Raw genomic sequence first — 18,634 nt, forward strand, 5'->3', positions numbered from 1 at the left:
ATGAGTCAAGAAAGTTCTTTATGGGCTAATATCCAACTTATGGCCTTGATCTGGATTAGGCTGGGATGTTTTATTGATGAGTAATTACTTCTTGATTTAAAGTTCTCTCTTACACTGGTCTCAGTGTCTCTGGGCTTGTTTCTCTAGTCAACCCGGACTGACACAAAGTGGGACCAGGATCTGCCAAACAGCTCACGATGCACAGGGCACACACAGTGAAGATGCCCGATGTGCCCACGATGCTTAGGTGGGCAGCCCTTGACCTGTTACCCACAAGAGGGCCCGCGGCGGCTGACGCCAGACCCAACCCCCACCCCCGCCGTCCAGCATGCAAATTGCCCCGCGGGGTTAAACCGAATCAAATGGCCTCGTTTTTCCCGCGGAGCCCGTTTTGGCACAGCTGACTTTCCGATAAACTGCGGCGCGCTTAACCACTGCGCCACCACGCCCAATCCGTACCCAGTGGCAGGGAGTGCACTCGGACTGAAAGTGGCCCCGTGGAGTCCCCGAGGCCTCCAGTCTCTCGAACCGCCAACGTGCGGGACAGGAGCCGCGCTCCGGCTCTTCACCAGGCAGTCAGGAACGCGCTATCCACCTGCTGAACTGGCGTCGGCGCAGGGCCGGGCTCCACCTCCGCTGGACTTCCGGGTCGGAACCGGAAGTCTCCGGGAACGCTGAGAAACAGCGAACCCGGCCAATGGGGCGGCGCCGCTCCCGCAAGCTCTCGCGATAAGAGCGGCGGAGGGAGCGGGCGCAGGCGCAGTCAGAGGCCGGCCGGCGGCCAGCGGCGGCGGCGAGCATGGCGAGCCCCGGGGAGCGGACCCCACTGCTGGGCGCGCGGCGGGCGGCGTCGGTGTTCGAGGGCCGGCGCGCGGCGTGCGGCGCCGTGCTGCTGACGGAGCTGCTGGAGCGCGCCGCCTTCTACGGCGTGACGGCCGGCCTGGTGCTGTTCCTCAACGGCACGCCCTTCGGCTGGGAGGGCGCGCAGGCCAGCCAGGCGCTGCTGCTCTTCATGGGCGTCACCTACCTGGTGTCGCCGTTCGGCGGCTGGCTGGCCGACGCGCTGCTGGGCAAGGCGGGCACCATCGTGCTCAGCCTGGCGCTCTACCTGCTCGGCATGCTGGCCTTCCCGTTGGTGGCCGCACCCGCCACGCGCGCCGCGCTCTGCGGGCCCCTGCGCCCCGCGCGCCTCGCCAATTGCTCGGCGCCCGCCAACGCCAGCGCCGCCTGCCCGGACGGGCCCCCGCGCTACTGCGCGCCCGCCGTCTTCGCTGGGCTCGTGCTCGTGGGCCTCGGCGTGGGCACCGTCAAGGCCAACATCACGCCCTTCGGCGCCGACCAGGTGAGCGCGCCGCCGACCCCGCTCCCCCGGCCGGACCCCGCGGGCTGCGGAGGGTCCCGCGCCCAGCCCTACCAGCCACCACACCCCCGGCGGAGGCGGCTGCCTTGTGCCAGCCCCCGCCCGTTGGGCCCCATCCCGGACTGCCCCGCATTTGGCAGGAGCAGACCCGCCGCCCTTGTGCAGCCACCACAACAGCAGCGGTTCTCAACCTGGCCGTCGAACGACCCTTTCACAGGGGCCGCCCAAGACTGTATTTCCCACGGTCTTAGGAATGGAGACACCGCTCCTGCATAGTCTCCAGGCGGGTCCACCCACCTTCGGGGTGACCACATGAGGAACTGTACGGAAGGGTCGCCGCATTAGGAAGGTTGAGAGCTCCGAGAGGGACAGGACAAAGGCCAGCAACGAAGACATTCAAAAGCAACAGAGACTTGCGCTGACCGGTCGTGGGCAGAGATCCGTGGGCCATAAATAAAGGGCCCACCTCTGCCTTGGCCAGCTGACAAGAGGCTGAGGGCCTCGTGATGTAGGGCAGCCAAGGTGGAAGAGCTGCTGGCAGGGGACAAGCCAGATGAGGAAGGGAGCCCCCCACCCCCCATTAAACCGCTGGACCTAGAAGGGGAGGCTGAGCCTGCGTGAGTGTGGGAAAACAGAATTAAAATTGTGTGGGATTTCCCCAGGAGCCTCTTGAGAGCAGCCCCTGGTAGTGCAGGATCCCTTTTCTGGCCTGAAGGGCTCCTGAGAGCTGAGCTGAGTGAGAAGCTGTTAGGCAAACTCTGGCCTGTGGGCCCAATCTGGCGTGCTTCCTGTTTTTGAGGTGCCCACAAGCTAAGAATGGTTCTTGCGTTTCTGACATGTGAGTGAGACAAGAAGCCTATCTTATGACTAATGGGCAGTGTAGGAAATTGAGATTCCAGGCGCTCTACGGATAGTGACTTGACCGGAGCACAGCCTTGCCCGTTCCTGGTCCTGGTGTCCACCACGATGCTGCCCATAAGCGGTGGCAGGTTCTGCCAGGCCTCCACTGCACTGGTGCTCTGTGCCCCCAACAGAGAAGGCCGCTGTTTGGTCGGCTGTTGGGCAGATTAGGCTGTAGGGGACTCAACATTCGATGGCGGGGATACCGGTTGAGGGTCTGTTACAACCAGCCTGGTTGTGGCTGGATGGGGAGAGTCTTGGACTTGAAGTGGTGGACACGGGGGTGGCTTAGGATAACTTTAAGGGTGGGGATGACTGGTGGATTGCAGGAGGGGCTTCAAAAGTTCATGGGAAGAGGATTGAAAGGTGGGTCAGATTTTCCCGTAGCCTCTAGAAGCCCCTTTGAGTGCACAGTAACGACGAGGCATCACTGGTGAGAGTGAGTGGTCAGCAGGGGGGCTTCATTCCAGGACTGATTAGTCACCCTGTACTGCACCCAGCCGAGCCGCCTGGGCGGGGTCTGTGTTTCTGTGTTGGTGCACCAGGAGTGGGTGGGGACAGCTTCCTCAGGGCCACCAGCTGACACCAGTCGCGGGGCCACAGATGTTCCCCCAACTTTGGGAAGCGAGGCCGCCTGGCAGAAGTGGCGCAGAGGGATTGTCCTGTGCCACCTGCACACCCTCCTGTCCCCCTCGGCTCCCCTAAACCGTGCAGTGACTTCCTGTGTGAGTGCCAGCATCCTGTTCCAAGCAACCCCGGGGCACAGAGCAGAGCTGCCCACAGGGCTCCCGAGGCTGTGAGCCTTTGCAGGCAGGCAGGCCCACTTGCCCCCTCGATGCTCTTGGAAGGCACAAACCACTGGCCTTGGTTTGAGCAGCTGAGCGCTTCACTGCCGTGCCACCAGGCCTCCTGATGATTCCACACTATAGATGGACAAGGAGGCTTCAAAGAGCTCGTAGAAACGGGATGGAAAGAATGTTCCTGAACGTGCTCCTAGAACCCACCCCCCACCCACCCCCCCGGAGACAAACAGACAGAGTTTGTCTCCCAGGGTTGCTTGGTACATGGTGGAGCAGGGGTGGGGCTGCGGGTCAGCACCCCGGCCTTGGAATGGTGCCAGATGAGGAGTGGACCTGTGGAGGCTCTAGATGGCCTGGTGAGTGTGTTGCTGTCCTGACAGCCCTGGGTTAGAAGACTGCCCTCACTTAGCTTTGCTCTAAAACCAGATCTCTCAAATCAAGGCTGGGGGCATCCAGGAGTCGGTGAGTGGACGCCCAGGATGCGTGGTGTACTCCTCTGTGAGAGGCCAACTGCTGTGGTTGCTGGGTCCCCCATGGAGCGGGGCGGGCCTTCCTCTTGAGAAAGATGCTCTCCTCCTGGTAGTGCTGACGTCAGGGCCTTGGTGGGGCTCTGGGAGTGCTGAAGGCTGGTGGCCAGTTCTCTGAAAGGAGAAGCTGGCTCTGACCGCAAGGCAGAGGCTGCCGTGGAGTGTGCTCTGACTGGGCACTGGCTGGTCATGGAGGGCCCTTAACAGCAGCCCTGCTGGCTCACCCCAGGACAAGGCCCGTTGGCCAGTGCTCTCACCTGGTGAACCCCCTGCTCTCTCAGCCCTGCTGGTGTTGGGAGCTGTGTCCCCAGCTGTACCCCCCAGCACACAGGCCAGCAGTTCACCCCCTAACGACGTGCAGTTGTGGAAACCCCTCAGGGCAGTTCTGCTCCACCCTCCAGGGTCACTGAGTGAGTTTGTTTCTGTGGACGTGTATGTTTAAGGAATGCCTCTGCCCGCCGTCACCATCTGGACCTCTGAACAGTGCCCTTGGCGGCACCTCGTGAAGATGCTCCTTTAAAAGCCACTCGGGGCGAGGCTGAGGCAGTCTCAGGGTGTGTGCTGGGCCACGGGCCGTGTGGGGCCACGCTCGTCTTTCCTGGTTGGCTGAGTGAATGGAAGGAGAGAGCAAACGCCTTGCTGTTGGTGGATTGACTCACAGCGGCCCTGCAGGACAGAGCAGCACTGCCCCGGGGCTTCCGAGACGGCCATCTTTGCGGGGACAGGCCCTCGGCGGTGGTTTGGACCACGGACATTTCTGTCCTGAAGGACGCGTGGCCCCTGCGCCAGCAGAGCTCCTTGGAGTCGAAAAAGCCAAGCCTACCCCCTGCTGCAACCCTGACCCCCACTCACAGAGGCCCGCAGAGCTGCCGCGGGGCTTCCTGGGCTCCAGAGCTTTCCGGAATCCCCCTGGTGGCTCCCACCACCACCTTCCGTTAGCAGAGGAGCGCTTCCCCCGGCACCACCAGGGGGGTGGGAGAAAAGTGTGTCGCGAGGCAGTGCTGTGATTGGAAGGACTGTTTCCGGCTCTGGCAGCCTGTGGGTTCCGTGCGCACACAATCCTTTGTGCCCTGCTTGGTTTCCGGGGTGTCTTGTGACAGCCACAAGGGAGCTTGTTTATTCTCGGAGCTGGGGTGAGGCAACTGCTCAGACGGTGATGCAACACAGCCGGGCTCCAGCAGCACCAAGGGCGGCCGTGCCGGGCGTGCCAGCCAGGCCTGGGCGCTGTGGCTGCCTCTGCTCAGAGAGGGATGTGCAGAAAGTGTCCCCAGCGACAGGCGATGCTTTCCCGAGCCGGCCTTCTCTGCACAGCAGCTGGAGTGTCCCGCCACTGGCTGACAGTGGCCAAGTGCGTTCAGGCGCAGCCCCGCGCTGAGGCCCTTGTGGCTCACGACAGGGCTTCCGAAGTCACTGGCTCCTGAGCTTGTCAGATCTGTTCCTTCTCATGCCGGGGGTGTGCTCTTGGAAGCCTGTCCCTTCCTGTCTGTTTCACTTTGCTTCGGAGGACAGCCAGGTGTGGACACCTGCGGTGGGGACCATGGAGCGCACCTGTCCCACACAGCCCTCTGCTGGAAGGCCCCAGCCTGCTCAGGTCCAGTCACGGTCCTCTCCTGTGCTGGTGGGAGAGAGGGCATGACCTGCCCTCTCAGCTGGCTATGTAACTCCGCCCATGCAGACAGGACTGGTCATGCAGTAGTCCCCATGCTTAGGTTAGATGGTGGGGAGCACACTCTGTAGACTGTGTATTACTGTCTTCAGAGCATAGTGATGGTGTACAAATCCATCACCAAGTATTCAATGTCGTCGAGTATTTTTTATCTTAAATTTTTTTAAAAATCATACAAGGGAGCTTCTAGGTTGGTGGCAGAAATCTATTGTTCAATTCCATTTTCCCTGCCCTTTTTGAAGCCCCTCCTTTACACCTTACGCCTTTGCGCTGCTCTGCAGAGCATATCAGATGCGAATGAGTCAGCCTTCCTGGCGGCGGTGAGCGAGCCATAGGCCTGCCTTTGTTGGCCAGCAGAGGCGAGCACCTGTGGGTCAGAGGGCAGGTTACCCGAGTGAGCACACGGGTCCCTTTCATGAAAGATTGCACGCCTGTGTCTGGCCAGCCTTGGCATGAGCCCAGCGTTGGCCTCTGGCTCAAGAGTGCGTGGGAACATCTCATGCCTGCTGTGGGCCACAGGGGTGACCGTCCAGTGACAAGCAGCTCTCCACAGTCCCATCCCAGCTGCACTGCCAGCCAGCGACTGGCCCCGGTGCCTGTGGAGAGCATCAGCCACCTTAGCAGTAGGAGGGCCACAGGTTTCCCAGCGTCTGTCATCCGAGGACACCAGCACCACATCTTTCTTCTCGGAGCTGCTTGCTGGTGGCTTGAACCACCGACCTCTCAGTGCACAGCCGTTGGCAGCTCTCGCCTTGTCCAGCATGCTCGTGGCCCCAATGGTAGATTTGCTTGTCTACAGATGGCTCCTGGTCTGAGCTCAGCCTGGCATTTCTCTTCAATGCCAGAGCCCAGACACAGGTGTGGTGCCACCTCTCTGGCCTGTGCCCTTCCCTGTGGCCACAGCACGTTTCCTGGGTGCCTCAGCCGGCTGCACAGGCAGTGTTCTTAAACCTACCTGGGGGTGGAGGCCGCCTGGGACTTGAATGCTTGCCTGAAATGCAGAGTCTGGGGCCTGCCCCAGAGATGGGATGTGCTGTGAGTCATAGCTTCAAACTGCTCGGTCCAGTTTGACTCCCTGCTGAGGCTTGCTGTCCACCCAGACAGACAGACTCATCGTCTCCATCTCAGCGAGACCCCCAGATGAGCCACGCATCCACCAAGATAGGAGGCCGAGGGAAGTTCAGGGAAAGTCCCAGGCCCCTCGCACACCCTGGCTCTAACAAGGCACTGGCAGCAGGGGCACTGCCTGGTCTGGGAGGCAGGAGGAAGCCCCCACTCCGCTGCGGTCTTTTCTGAAGGGCTGTGGAGAGGCCCGTTTTCAGGTCCGCCTTCTCCCCCTGTCCCTGTAGGTCAAAGACCGAGGCCCGGAGGCCACGAGGCGGTTCTTCAACTGGTTTTACTGGAGCATCAACCTGGGGGCCATCGTGTCTCTGGGCGGCATCGCCTACATCCAGCAGAACGTGAGCTTCATCGTGGGCTATGCCATCCCTGCTGTGTGCATCGGCGTGGCCTTCGTGGTCTTCCTCTGCGGCCAGAGCTGCTTCGTCACCAAGCCTCCCGATGGCAGCGCCTTCACAGACATGTTCAGGATCCTGGCGTACTCGTGCCGCCCCCAGAAGCACACGAGGAAGCGCAGGGCCAGCGGGTACACACAGGACCGGGCCGCTGGCTCAGCAGGGAAGGGTGGGCAGGGGCTGAGTCTCCCTTCTTCCTGTCCAGCAGTTGACAGGCGCCAGAGGCCCCATAGAGCTGCCACAACGGCTTTGCTGTCACTTTCAGAGTGACTCATGGGGCGGGGGGTGGGGTGGGGGAGGCAGCTGCTGCCTGCTGCGGAGCTGGCCAGAGGGAGCCACCTCAGTCCTGGGTAGAGGGATGGCAGGACACCCTCCAGGAGGTCCTGAAAGCCCAGCACGTAGTCTGATGTTATTCCAGAGACACTTCCCCCTTGGCAGCAGTGCTGCGCCCAGTGTGGACTTTACTGGTGGGCGCTGACTGAGCGGGCTGTGACCGCTCCACATGGGTAGGCAGCACCCCTGCTGGCATGGCAACCGCTGCCCGGGTCCCCAGACAGACCGTGGCTTGCTCGCAGCACAGCTGGGGTCCCCTGCCCCGGGAGTGCCTCCTTTGTGGGTTCTGACAGACATCCTTCCTCAGAGGCAGGGTGGCGGCCCCCCCGGGGAAGGAAAACGAAGTCAGGTTTCTCTCGCGGGTTAACACGGCCACTGGTCAGACACCTGGGGGAGGCTGCCTGCAGGGGCCCCGGCCGGCACTGTGGGCTTCTGTTTGGATGCGAACCCAAGGGGGGTGGTCCGAACCCACCAGCCATTCCACCGGGGAGAGAAGAGGCTGTTTGCTTGACCCATAAGGATTTCCTGTGTCGGAAGCCCTGAGTCACCAGGAGTCGGCTCTCAGACTGTTTGTGCCCACCCCCAAGGTCCAGCTGTCTCCGCCCTGGAGAAAGCCTTGGCTCCCTGCTGGCTTACAGCCCCCGCTGCAGCTCTGTGTCCCCTCATTCTCGCACCTGCCCCTTGTCGATGGTTGTCCTCCAGTGGGCTGTGGCATTGGGCAGCTCTCCACACTGCTGGCTCCAAGGTGTCTGGCCCGGTGGACCCCTCCATCAGAGGCGCACACTAGACAATTGGCGCTCACTGCACAAGCGGCTCCCTTGCAATGTGGTGGGTGCCGGAGGCTGTGGAAAGCTGATGGCCTGCAGAAAACCCCCTCCCCAGGGCTGGGGAGCCAGGGCGTCCCCAGGAGCTCACTGCATGAGGAGGGGGTGCAGAGGACGCTGACTGCAGGGAGGGTTCTGAAGGCTGTGGGCTGCCCTGCTGGGCGGGGAGCCCAGGCCCCATGAGCCGGCGTTAATGTTCCCCCTCGGCTCTATGCTTGTTCCCCCGAGCCTCAGGAGACACCCGAGGGGGCCCCATGGGAGCTTGTTGGGGAGCAGCAGCCCTGAGGGACCGTGTAGACCACACATGCACACATGGGCACCATCGTCTGCCTCCCTCGGGCAGGAACTGAGGAACAGTTTTTAGAAGGCCCTCCCAGCAAACACCATGGCAAGACCCCCAGTGTCTGGGGAGTGAGCCCACCTGGTGCGTGTGGCATTCAGATGCCGTGACACCCTTTCCGTGTGTGTCCCTGTCATTCAGTTGTAGTGGCCCCATAGGGCAGGGCAGCACGGCTCCCGGGGTCTCCGAGACTAACTTCACGGAGTAGCCAGCCTTGGTCTCTCTTCCCCGGAGCGGCTAGTGGGTTCAAACTGCTGACCTTGTGGTTAGCAGCCCAACGCTCAACCACTTTGCCATGGGAGTCCCTGTACTACCACGGTTCCTGTGTGAACTGCTGACTCAGACCTGGCCCGCCAAGCCCCTGAGGGGCGGGGCTTCCTCTGGCCCCCAGGTGGCCGCCTCTTGCTTGGGAGTCAGCCTTCATTTGACCTTGCTAATGTCGCTAATTCACCCGCAGGCACCCTGAAGGAGGGCGCCTCTCAGACCTTGGTCCTTGGGGACACAGCCTCGGGAGTGCTGTGCACTTCCTCCTCGGGGATATGGGTGGGGGTACCGCAAGGGTGTAGGCTGCGTCTGTGCTATGTGGACGCAGCAGACGCGACCCCAGCCTCTAGCACCCTGAAATTGCCATCGCCCCGGCTCCCCATTAGTGGTCTCGAACCCACTCACAGTTGAGGAGCCCAACGCAGATTGAGTGTGGTGAGCTGGTCTCCCACCTCCCGCCGACTTTGAGACCAGGTGCTGGACCCGGGGGCATGGGTGGGAACAAACTAATTCCTTCATTTTGTTTCCCAAAGTGAAGGCATTGACGTCTCTCAGCAACCTTCTAAACACAGTCTGTTTGATTCATGTAAGATGTCTCGAGGAGGGCCCTTCCCAGAGGACAAAGTGGAGGACGTCAAAGCCCTCGTCAAGATTGTCCCTGTCTTCCTGGCTCTGATCCCTTACTGGACAGTGTACTTCCAAGTGAGTGGTGACAGGTGGAGCCGATGTCCCTACACCCGCTGCCCACAGGAGTGGGGAGTTTTCTCTGGGCACGGACTGGCGCCTTTGGGCCTCCTCCAGCTTTGGCGACCGCTCCCGGCCGGCCTGCTGTTTGCTTTGCTCTGTGTGCAGCTGGAGTTCCCAGTAAGCTCCAGTGGGCTGGGCACTGTCCAGTCTGTGTGTGTGTGTGTGTGTGTGTGTGTGTGTGTGTGTGTGTGTGTGTGTGTGTGAGAGAGAGAGAGAGAGAGAGAGAGAGAGAGAGAGAGAGAGAGAGAGAGAGATATATTGGACTGGCTTGAGTATAACAGTGATGTGCTTTTGATGCCCAGATGCAGACAACGTACGTTTTACAGAGTCTTCACTTGAAGATCCCAGAAATATCAAGTGTTACAACCACCCCTCACACGGTAAGAACTGTTGAACTTCCCCGGGAAGCTGGCCTTGGGTTGGGTTCACGCACCTTGTGGATTCTTCAGCAGCGCACAGCCCGTGTGAACAGAGGGGCTGTTGCTGGAATGGGACAGTGCCTGTTCAATGGACACGTGTCCTGCTGGCCACGTTGCTGACCAGATTTGAACGATCCCCATCAGACATGAGTGTCCCCCTGCCCCCGAGAGCTCGACGCTCTCGCAGGTTTTCAGGGCTGACACAGAGTTGTTTCTCAGGAGTCAAAAGGTCTTGCTTCAGAAAACCATAGAAACCACCTGAGACAAAAATACCCAGAACAGGAAGCTCGAATCCACTTCCCGATACGGCCCCCTGCAGGCTGCCTGCCCACTCCTTTCCCCTCCCTCCGTCAGCAGTTTGGCTACTGTCCCTGCGCCTTGAGCTCAGAGCCTGGAAAGAGAGGCGAGCGGAGGCTGTGGGTGGGGGAGGCTGAGGCCACGAGGTGGCCCAGTGACCCTCCCTCGGCACACGCAGGCCTTGTCAGCGCCCTCTCCCACCCGGGGTAGTCCTCGTAAAGGCCCTCGGGCCCTCTGACGTCTGCATCCCGAGCAAGCGTAGCCTTCTGAACTGACCGCAGCCCTGGATGCAGCTGGCCCAGCAGAGCCTCAGCAGGCCCCTGAGCAGACCAAGCCACGGGTGCTCCCGAGAGGTGCCCCCTGGGGCTTCGTGTGAGGGAGCCATGTGTGGATGACCTGTCCCCCAAGGGCCGGCCTCCTGTAGATCAAACTCATGCGCCGCTTGCCCGCAGTTCCCGGCGGCCTGGCTGACCATGTTCGATGCTGTGCTCATCCTGCTGCTAATCCCGCTCAAGGACAAGGTGGTGGACCCCGTCCTGAGGAGGAACGGCCTGCTGCCCTCCTCCCTCAAGAGGATCGCCGTGGGCATGTTCTTCGTCATGTGCTCGGCCTTTGCTGCAGGTGAGGCGGGGCTCAGACCACAGCCCCCACCCGCTGCAGAGCCTCTTCTTCCCTGCTCTCATGGCCGTGGGACGGATGCCTTTGTTCCTGCGCTCGGTCTGCCTCCTCTCCTCGAGGCCTGCAGGGGGGTGTCCAAGGAGGCAGCCTCCTCTCTCCTGGACTGTGTGAGGGGACAGGGAATCAAAGATCGTGGAATTGTCCCAGGGACTTTTAAAGCCTCCCAGACATGGATGTGGTCTCTGTGTGTGTGCAGACGAGGCGTGGCCTGTGCCCGCTGCACTGGTGGGGCTTGTTGACACTGCTGACTGCTGAGTTGTGAGACACCTCAAACGGAGATTCAGCACGGGGCCGCTTATTAGTCTGCACGCAAACCGAGCCCAGCCTGGGGTCAGTGCTTCCCGACTGCATCTTTGTTTCGTCGTCCCCGAGGGTAACTGGTGGTGGGTTTGAACCACTGGCCTCGGGGTAGCCTGCTGAGGGCTCTCTGATAGTGTCAGGGTGCCCCTATGCCTTCTGTTGCGCGAGAGGGGGACCTTCCCTGGAGGAGGTGCTGTCAGCCTCAGACCAGCCCCTCGTCAAAGTGAGTCTTCAAACTGAATGGGAGGCTCCATTCTGCTAAGACAAACCTTACATCTGGAAATGATTTTCATCCTTGGCTGATGGAGCCGGGTCCTGCATTTTCCGCCTCCCTTGGAGAGAGTTCTTGCTTACTGGTGCTTGGGACACGCTGCGTTCCGTGACGAGGCGTGCTGCAGACCCTGTGCATCGCCCGCGGGGAGCAGGAGCCTGTGCTGGGCGGGGCCGTCACAGAACAGCACCGTTCTGAGAGAGCACTGGCCCTAGGCTGGAGAGTGTGATCTGCTAGGGCCGGCCGGGAGCCCTGCAGACAATGAGCAGCAGTCCTTTCCCTGCCCAGCTCGGAGTCTCCCCGAGCCCTGGAATAGCCCCCTCCTTGTGCCCCCCCCCACACTGGGCAGGCATCCAGGAGGGTCCTCGTGGCCCCCAGGGGGAGAAAGGCCTTTATGTCCCACACGTTCTTGGTCTGGGCTCTGCCTCTGCAGTAGCAGCGACAGGAACGTGTTGCCCCACTCAGGCCCCACTCAGACGTCCTTGTCATCAGTCTGCCCCGTCCCGTGGTTCTGGGCTCAAGGACACACGCTGTCCCTGGCTGCCTTTCAGAGTGGGATAGGTCCCTGTTTGAATGCTTAGATCTCAAGACCCCAACTCGATGGAGCCTAACCCAGTAGGGGTGCCCAGCCTTATGGGCATACCACATCCAGTGCCGCCGGGCGGTGCCATCAGATAACCAAGACGGAAGAGAAACTTCACAGTGACGGTCATAGGAGAGAGCGGGCGTGCCCGTCACCGTTTGGAAGCCCCCTTGGGTCGCCCTGCACAGACAGGCGTGTGCATGCACACCCTTGGAGCACATGAGCAGTTGCATGGTTCCCCCACCTGCTTTTCGTTCTTGACCTTTTGGGTTAGTCTTCTCTATGGTCAGTTAAAAATGCCTTCACTTCGGTCTCCTGCCTGTTCTCTGCTGCACGTGATGGGAACCCCTGGAGATGGGCACAGGGCTCCTGTACAGCCAGGCTGCCTTGTGTGCCAGGCCCCGTGGGACTCCTCGGGAGAGGGGTGAGGCTGCCTGCTCCTGGAAAGACTTACTCTTGGACCCCCAGGAGCTGGCCTGTAGGGTCGCTGTCAGTCCTGAGTTAGGTCCGCAGGGCATGTGCTCTCTTGGGTCTGAGCGGGCATAGAGGCAAGGAGCCAGGCAAACCTCTCTGCCAACCTGTGTGCTGTTTGTTGCCCCCAGGGATCCTGGAGAGCAAGCGGCTGGGCCTGGTGCGAGACAAGACCATCAACCAGACCATCGGGAGCGTGGTCTACCACGCGGCCGACCTGCCTGTCTGGTGGCAGCTCCCGCAGTACGTGCTCATCGGCATCAGCGAGATCTTCGCCAGCATCGCAGGTGAGCCAGCCTGCGGGTGTCCCGGGCAGCAGAGTGGTGGTGGGCAGGGGCACGAGTTACTGTCTTGCCTCATTCATGGGAGACCCGAGCCCATGCGCCCGGCCCGGCCCAGCCCGTGCAGCCGCCTCCCCTCTCCTCTCCTCCCAGGTCTGGAGTTCGCCTACTCGGCCGCCCCCAGATCCATGCAGAGCGCCATCATGGGTCTGTTCTTCTTCTTCTCCGGCATCGGCTCCTTCGTGGGCTCAGGGCTGCTGGCCCTGGTGTCCATCCCGGCTGTCGGCTGGATGAGCAGCCACACGGACTTCGGTAAGAGCCGGGAAAGTGCTCTGCGCTGGAGGAAACACAGGCGGCAGCGTCTCTGTCACATTTTACATAGGCATCTGGGTAGTGAAGGGATTGGGGTTCTGTCTTTCTGCAGTATCTTGCCCGTGCGACATAGCAGAACGGTGTTTGTTGGGGGGTGGCCAGGTCGGTGCTCTGAGCCCTCTCTGGCAGGAGGGGAAGTGTCTGCCCCCGAGTCCCCATGGGCTCCCAAGGCTGTGAGTCTGAGGAAGCATGCGGCCTCAGTTTTCTCCTTCCGAGCAGCTGGTGGGCTTGAACTGCCAGCCGTGCTGTTAGCTTCCCGGGGCTCCCATTCGCAGAAGCTGTGACCCACCCTCGGCTCTCTTCCAGGGAACATCAACAGCTGCTACCTGAACTACTACTTCTTCCTCCTGGCTGCCATCCAGGGGGCCACCCTCCTGCTGTTCCTCATCATCTCTGTCAAGTATGACCGCCAGCGGTCCAGGGCCAGCGGGACGCCTGCCCCAGCCTCGGCCTCTGGGAGGGCCTGACCTGCACCTGGGAAGGCCAGGGCCATCGACATTGTGAGCACTCCCGTGCTACTGACATGACTTAGCCCCCACTCCCAACGGATGAGCAAGTGCCTTACTGACCCGCTCCTGCCACCCCGCACTGTGGTAGCGGGGCGGGCATGGGCGAGCGCGCCCCTTCCTCCTGCTGGAGCCCTCGGCCGCCGAGACCCCACTTCCCACTCCGACACTGGACAGACTCTGACCCACATGGACCAGCCTCTCAGACCGGCTGCTCCTGGTCAGTCCCGTGTCCAGCGGGGGCGCACTGAGGCCTCTCTCCAGGGCAGCTGTGTGTGTGTGTTGGTTTTGTTCGGCTCATTTTATCTGCTGCTTCAGAGAAGGTCGTGAAACCGTGACTTCACCTTTCTCTCATCAGTGAGCACGTGCATCAGGAAAGACGGTATGGTTCACAGCCCTGGGAGCTCACGGAAGCCCCACCAGGCAGTGAAGGGGGTGGGGGTCCTGGTGACAGGAGGACTGATTTGGGAGGGGTCAGGACAAGGTCACTGGAAAACCACTCCCAGTGTTACACGTGAACCCCAGCTGTTCTACTAGTGTCCTTGTGGACCATGGTTCTGCTCCATGGCCGAGAGTTGTGTTGTTTGTTAAATAAAGGATTCTATATTTGTTGATGTTTTTGGATGATTATCCAGCTGCCTCCCACCTGAGCTCCCAAGCATGGCAGCAGGCTGGGATCTAGGAGGAGCTCAGCAGGGCGCCTGCTTCACTCCCTACCCCCACCCCCCTCAGCCCAGCCCGTGCTTACCAGAAGCAGTTCCTGTGGGGGCATCCCCACTGCGTGCCTCTCAGGCATGGCCCGGGGGAGAGGGGTCCCAGATGGAGGGAGACTACTGTGCCCTGGGGTCTGAGAGCAAGTTTGCTGAGCAGCTTCCTTAGGCTGGACATCTTCAGGAAGGGTCCAAATAGAGCGTCACTCACCTGTGGTCAGAAGGTTTCCTTGACAAGGAGTTTACGAGGAGGGTGCCTTAGGGAAACTGACAGCCATTCCTGCATCCCAGCCTGCTCAAAGGCAGGCAGGACCCCCTCACCGTCCTGTGCACCCATGGGGTGGAGGGGCTGCGGTCCCTGTGCCCTGCTTTTAACCTGCAGCAGGGGCTGCACAGCCGCCTCCGGGTGCTGCCGGGGCCAGGCTGACTAGAGGCGGCTTCAAATGTCCCGTCACACCAGCTAGTTGCCTTAGGCACATGCACACTCACACCCGATTCCGCTCACTGGCTCCCAGGTGCATGGACAGGAGCACACCCTTCATGGCCAGCACACTGCCCCGGGGGCAGCACCACTCACACGGGCAGGCCATCTGAGCTGGCTGGTCAGCCCTTCAGCCCGAGTGGAGCACCCCATTGCTGTGGGGGCGTCCCCTTCCCAGCTCGCTCACCCAAAGGGCTCAGTTGGAGGAGGACAGAGCCAGGGCGAAGCTGGATGTGGGCATGGACGTGTGGAGGCTGCCCCTTCCACCCTGTCCCAAAGGAGCCCTGGTAGCGGCAGTGGGGACGCCTGGGCTGCGATCCACTGGTCGGCAGGGGGAGACCAGCAGCTCCTTCCTGCTCCCTCACGTGGTTACAGTCTCGGAGACCCACAGGGGCACTGTCCGTGGGCATTGGTGGCGGTGAGTGGTTCGGTTTGGTGTGGTTATCAGGCCACTGAGCCAGAAGCAGCTCCACAACAGAGTGAGTGAGTCCTGGCCCATCTTCAGAGGCCAGTGGCCTTCTGGCTGTGCTGACAACACCCAGCCCATCTCCTGGGGGGCTGCCCACCGACACCCCGTTCCTTACTCCCCCTTATGCCAACCCCATGGGAGCCCCCGACCTTGTGGTTGGCAGCTGAGCGCCCTCACTGTGCAGTGCTGGGGACGTTGGCCCGCTGTCCAGAAGAGGGACACACATCTCAAGGCCCCAGTCGGTCTGACTCTGGGCACCCAGTTCCACCCGCCAGGCGGGTTTTGCCCTGCTGCCTCCTCAGCCTCAGAGCCTGGGGCCCATCCCACCCGCTCTTGGAATTGAGATGTTCCACCCAAATCCGATTGCCGGGCTCAGCTGCACATTGAGGAGACAGCCAAACAGGTTTAGCTAAAGTGAGAAATGACTGAGACCATCCATCCCTCAGCCTTCAACCAAACCGGGTCGTCGCCAGGCAAGGCAGTGGCCCCAGAAGTAGATGCGTAGGAGCTTTAGGGTGGCCGGGTGGGGAGGGGCAAGTGTGGGCTGTAGTGTGGGGGGGGGTGTCTACAGCGTCCAGGACAGTCTAGTCTGAGACACACAGTGCTGGTGGCCACAGATCATCACCACAGTGCCACCTGCCCGTCCGTCACCACAGCCAGTGCCCTAGTGCCTTCTGCCCTGGGGCTCCAGCCCAGGTCCTGACTGACAGCAGACCCAACCCCACTGTCACCGAGTTGACAGACTCAAAGACCCTGGGACGGGAGCTGCTCCGTGGTCCCTGCAGCCATGCACCTGGGTTGAAGTCTCCATGGGCACCACACCACCAGGGTTCCCTACTGACTGAGGTCACACCCGACCCTGCCATCACGTGGATTCGACGCAGTGACAGCGTGGAGTTCCTGAAGCTGTCCGTCTACGGGGCAGACAGCCTCATCTCTCCCTTGGGGCAACGGATGGATTTGAACTGCTGACTGCATGGTCAGGCCTAACCCACGGTCCAGATTATATGGTGTCGAGGGGATCTGGCAGAGTAGGGGTGTGAGTGTTCACGTTTAATTGTGAAACAACAGGCACGGGAAGGTAGGTGCTGGCAATCACTAGAGACTGTAACCACGTGAGGGAGCAGGAAGGAGCTGCTGGGATGGCATATGTGGTTTTCAGTTGTCACATAAATGACAGGTGAATCAAAAGGTATAGTGTCTGGGGTCTTAAAGGCTTGAAGGCAGACAAGCGGCCATCTAGCTCCGAAGCAACAAAGCCCACATGGAAGAAATGCAGCAGCCTGTGTGACCACGAGGTGTCGAAGGGATCAGGTATAAGGCATCAAAGAACAAAAAAATCTTACCATAGTGAATGAAGGGGGAAATGCAGAGTGGAGACCCAAAGCCCATTCGTCAGCCACTGGAGATCCCCTCGCAGAGGGGTCTAGGGGAGGAGATGAGCCAGTCAGGGTGCAATGTAGCACCGATGAAGAACACAGCTTTCCTCCAGTCTAGGCCCAGGGACCCTGATGGATTGCTCATGAAGGTCAACCCTTGCCACGGAGCACACTGGGGTCCCGCAGGCGGTGAGCTAGGCTGAGACAGAGGCAAGGGGGGCGTGGGTGTGAGGGCAGGAGGCCCCCCGGGTCTCTGAGAGGTGTGTCACCCCCCTGGCACATCTCAGCGTGGATGTGGTCCCAGTGGGTACACACTTCCTCTGGGAAGCGGAGGGCCCACCCTTTGAGCAGTCAGCTGAACAGACCCCGCCAGGGCTGAAAAAAAGCAGGTCCTGGGCCTGCACGGGTGCGAACAGGGGACCCGGGTGTGGTCAAGGGTTCAAACCTGCCAGCTGCTGTGCGAGAGAGAGGTGCAGTCGGGCAGCTTCCGTAAGAATCATGCCTCTGGATCCACTGGAGTAGATGCGCTCTCTCCTGTAGGGCCTCTGAATCCACTGGAGGACAGCGGGCTCCTCCGCCTTCGGCTCCCTGAAGAGGACTCAGGCATTTGACATAGCAGAACCCCAGAAAGCATTAGCTCCCCAGAGCTGCCGTAAGGCGTCGCTGCCGCTGGGCAGCCTAGCCCGTGGCAGGGTCAGGTGCACGGTGTATGGGTCCTACTGCTGCTGGTGAGGGCTGATCTGATGGTTCCGCACGTTCCCTCCTGTTCTGTGCTGGTCGGTAGGAGCGAGTGTTGGGCTGCCAGCCCCGGGGTGGGTGGTCCGAGCCCGGCAACCACTACCCAGGAGCAAGAGGAGCCCGTCTGCTCCCATCACGATGTGTAGCTTCAGAGACCCCCGTGTGAGGTGGCTGTGGATCGTAAGCCAGGTGACGACAGGGGTGGGTTATCAGAGCCAACTCCCAGGCAGTCCTCCTGGTTCTCCCCTCTGGGTGGGCCATGCCTCGTGTTGTCAGTGCTGACTCACACACGCACAGCGTAAGCAAGGCAACATTGCCCGGCCCTGCGCCCCCGTCCCCTTGCTGCTACGTCGGAGCCTGTTACTGCGGCCGTGGTGCCTGTCTGCCTCCTGGAACCTCATTCTCTCTCTTCTGCTGACCCTCTGCTTCACCGGCAAGATGTCCTTGTCCAGGGCCCGTCCCTCCTGGTCACACGAGTCACATGAAGTCTCCCAGCTTCAGATTGACGGGGGGCGGCCTGGCCGTGCTTCTTCTAAGACGGATGTGTCCCTCATTCTGGCTGGCTGTGCAAACACCTCGGTCCGTGGTCTTCCTCACTCCCTGTGCAGCCTGAGAAGCTCCTGGGTGGAAGGATAGCTCCGTGACATGGTTTCCAAGGAGAGAAAAGCGCCCACGCCTCTAGATTCAGGGCTGGAGTTTTGATTTGCTTTGGCCCCAAAGACGCGGCAGAAGCGATGTCACACCAGGTGCAAGGCCTCAGGAGGGCTTGTCTGCAGCCACCATTCCTCAGACCCCGGTGGGCCCAGACCACACGGTGCAGGAGGACACACGGCCGTGTCCCACGGTGCCACAGCCAATAGCAAGCCAACCGCCATCCTTAGACTGCCTGCCCCCAGCCAGGTCCCCAGCCAAGAGCGGCTGGACCTTCCCACTGGGCAGGCCACTCTGAAACCCTGGCACACAGCTGCCACCTGACGAAGCCTGAGGGCAGAAGACACTGGCTCAGCTCGCCCAGGGTTTTGCTTTGATTGCTGTGTCAGTTGCTAACACCCAAGCACGCTTCCTTCACGCGGATTCCAACACAGCCACATCCGTCCACCCGCAGTGAACACGTCAGAGGCCCTGGCTGCAGGCTGTCACCACCCTCAGTACTCCCCACCTCCACCCCAGGTGCTAGACGCTCAGCCCCACCCGGTTCTCCCCTGGGCCGCCCAGGAATCCCCGCCAGGCCAAGCCCTTGTAGAAAATCCTTTAAAAGGACAAACTGCTTGAAGCAAGCACGTTTTAAGTGAAAAGCAGAGAACTCATTATTGAGAATTAGGTGCAGGTGACAGAGCGGCTCACCCCTCTAACCTGCAGTGGCTCATGCTCCTTTGAGCTCCCTGCCTGACAGCAAGATGCCCC

General features: G+C 61.0%; 1 protein-coding gene across 1 annotated transcript; it reads left to right on the forward strand.

Moving 5' to 3' along the window:
* The first annotated feature begins 782 nt into the window (after positions 1-782).
* SLC15A4 (solute carrier family 15 member 4) lies at positions 783-14,065 on the forward strand. The gene is made up of 8 exons (XM_075535120.1): positions 783-1,342; positions 6,603-6,898; positions 9,062-9,230; positions 9,578-9,655; positions 10,444-10,612; positions 12,426-12,581; positions 12,729-12,887; positions 13,254-14,065. Exons 1-8 carry the CDS (start codon positions 800-802, stop codon positions 13,412-13,414), a joined length of 1,731 nt encoding a protein of 576 aa, XP_075391235.1. The 5' UTR covers positions 783-799; the 3' UTR covers positions 13,415-14,065.
* Positions 14,066-18,634: the final 4,569 nt, after the last annotated feature.

Source organism: Tenrec ecaudatus, chromosome 16, assembly GCF_050624435.1.
Source record: "Tenrec ecaudatus isolate mTenEca1 chromosome 16, mTenEca1.hap1, whole genome shotgun sequence".
Lineage (NCBI taxonomy): Eukaryota > Metazoa > Chordata > Mammalia > Afrosoricida > Tenrecidae > Tenrec > Tenrec ecaudatus.